Below are 1589 nucleotides of genomic sequence, written 5' to 3' on the forward strand. Positions count from 1 at the left end.
GTTACCATTAGTTATAAAACTAAGAAAATTAATTCTAAGGAAGTTATCATACAGAATTGTAGAAAATGTTCCTTTGATAGGGTAGTGCAGTAAAGCTGCCACCCTTAACATTTTTTACTGCATTACTTTTACTTTTATACTTTAAGTAGTCTTAAAAATGCTACTTTTACTCTTTCACAGGAATAAAAAGTTGAAGTTGATCCTCTAACTTCTGGAAAGTGTTTTTAAACAATGGAATTTATACTGAAGTAATAAGCATGAATACTTTGAATACCTCTGTTTGTTGCCGACATCATTCCTCTCTGCTCCTTCAGTCAGTCAGTCTTAGCATCAGTCTCCTTACACCCACGGCTCTCTGATCGGCACTGTTTCCCCTCTTACAGGAGGAGTATTGGCCCCTCTTTCTTTCAGTGGTGGTGGTCCCAACCTTCATCCAGCTGCTGCTGTTGCCATGGTTCCCGGAGAGCCCTAGGTACTTGCTGATTGAAAAAAACAACATCCATGCCACAATCACAGGTTGGTAAAGTCTTCTCACAGCTCATCTAACCAAACAAAAACATAAGCAGGATGAAAGGATTTGAAATAGGCCTAGCTTCATTATGATGAGGGAAATGCCATTTCTGGAAATACATTTGGTTCCTGCAGCTGGTTTACTGAGGTATAAGTAGTCTGATATCTATTGAAAAGACAGTTAAAGGTCTGACCTGACCCTGTAGGACACACAGTGAGCTCGCTGGGTTGCAATAGGAACAACTCCTTTCAGTTTATTTCTATAGCTCCAATTCACAACAAATATAATCTCAGGTTACTTTCCTGAGATATTTCAATCAGATCATCTTTCTGTCTAAGGAGAAGCAGCTGATTCCTTCCAGTTATTGACTTTACAGGTTTCCCTCTTCCTGGGTGAGCAGCTAGAGACAGTAGATGTGCACTTGCATTGCCTTGTTGACTCTACGGCAATCCTTCAGAGAGGGAGGGAAAAAATCCTTTCTAACAGGAAAAAACCCCTCCACCAGAACCAGAGCCAGGCTCAGTGTGAGTTCCCTTCTGCTGAGGCAGAGTGGGGGTTCAAAAAGACAAAAGCTAAATAGAAAAGGAACATAGAAGCACTGAAAAATAAATACTTTCAATGTTCGAAAGGGTAAATTAGCTCCACAGGTGTCTCTGTCTGGGAAATTAACAATTAACAACACTTCCTACTATTGATACCGTTCCTAATTAGTTTTAGGGTACAGATATTTTTGACAACCCTAAATAGGACAGGCCAGAAAATCAACACCAAGATTGATGTAGCTCCCACACACCATGCACACTGCAAGCCTTGAGGCTCAATTCCGATTTTTTTGTGAAATCTGACTTGTTTGCATTGCCGTTCACATTTTCATATATTTGGGACTTGTATGCGATCTCCTGTGTGAACTGCATTCATACAGCCTATGCGCAGTAGAGGACGCAATGACATCACAAGCCAGCATGCTCTGTGTTAACTAAAGTAAACATGGATGGTAGTGCTGGAGAACATCTAACGATCTTTCCCAACCTTAAAAACTCAATCTTTCCAAGATGGCTAAACATAAATACTGCTCTCC

The 1589-nt window shown here is 40.5% G+C and overlaps 1 protein-coding gene across 1 annotated transcript in view; it reads left to right on the plus strand.

The window, feature by feature from the left end:
* The window catches only part of LOC107096937 (solute carrier family 2, facilitated glucose transporter member 5-like), a 29448-nt gene that overhangs the window by 14196 nt on the left and 13663 nt on the right, over positions 1-1589 (plus strand). Inside the window, exon 6 of the mRNA XM_015393851.1 lies at positions 384-516. Coding sequence (XP_015249337.1) covers positions 384-516 — 133 coding nt within the window. The remainder of the gene's footprint in view (positions 1-383; positions 517-1589) is intronic.

Source organism: Cyprinodon variegatus, unplaced genomic scaffold, assembly GCF_000732505.1.
Source record: "Cyprinodon variegatus isolate N-32 unplaced genomic scaffold, C_variegatus-1.0 Scaffold660, whole genome shotgun sequence".
Lineage (NCBI taxonomy): Eukaryota > Metazoa > Chordata > Actinopteri > Cyprinodontiformes > Cyprinodontidae > Cyprinodon > Cyprinodon variegatus.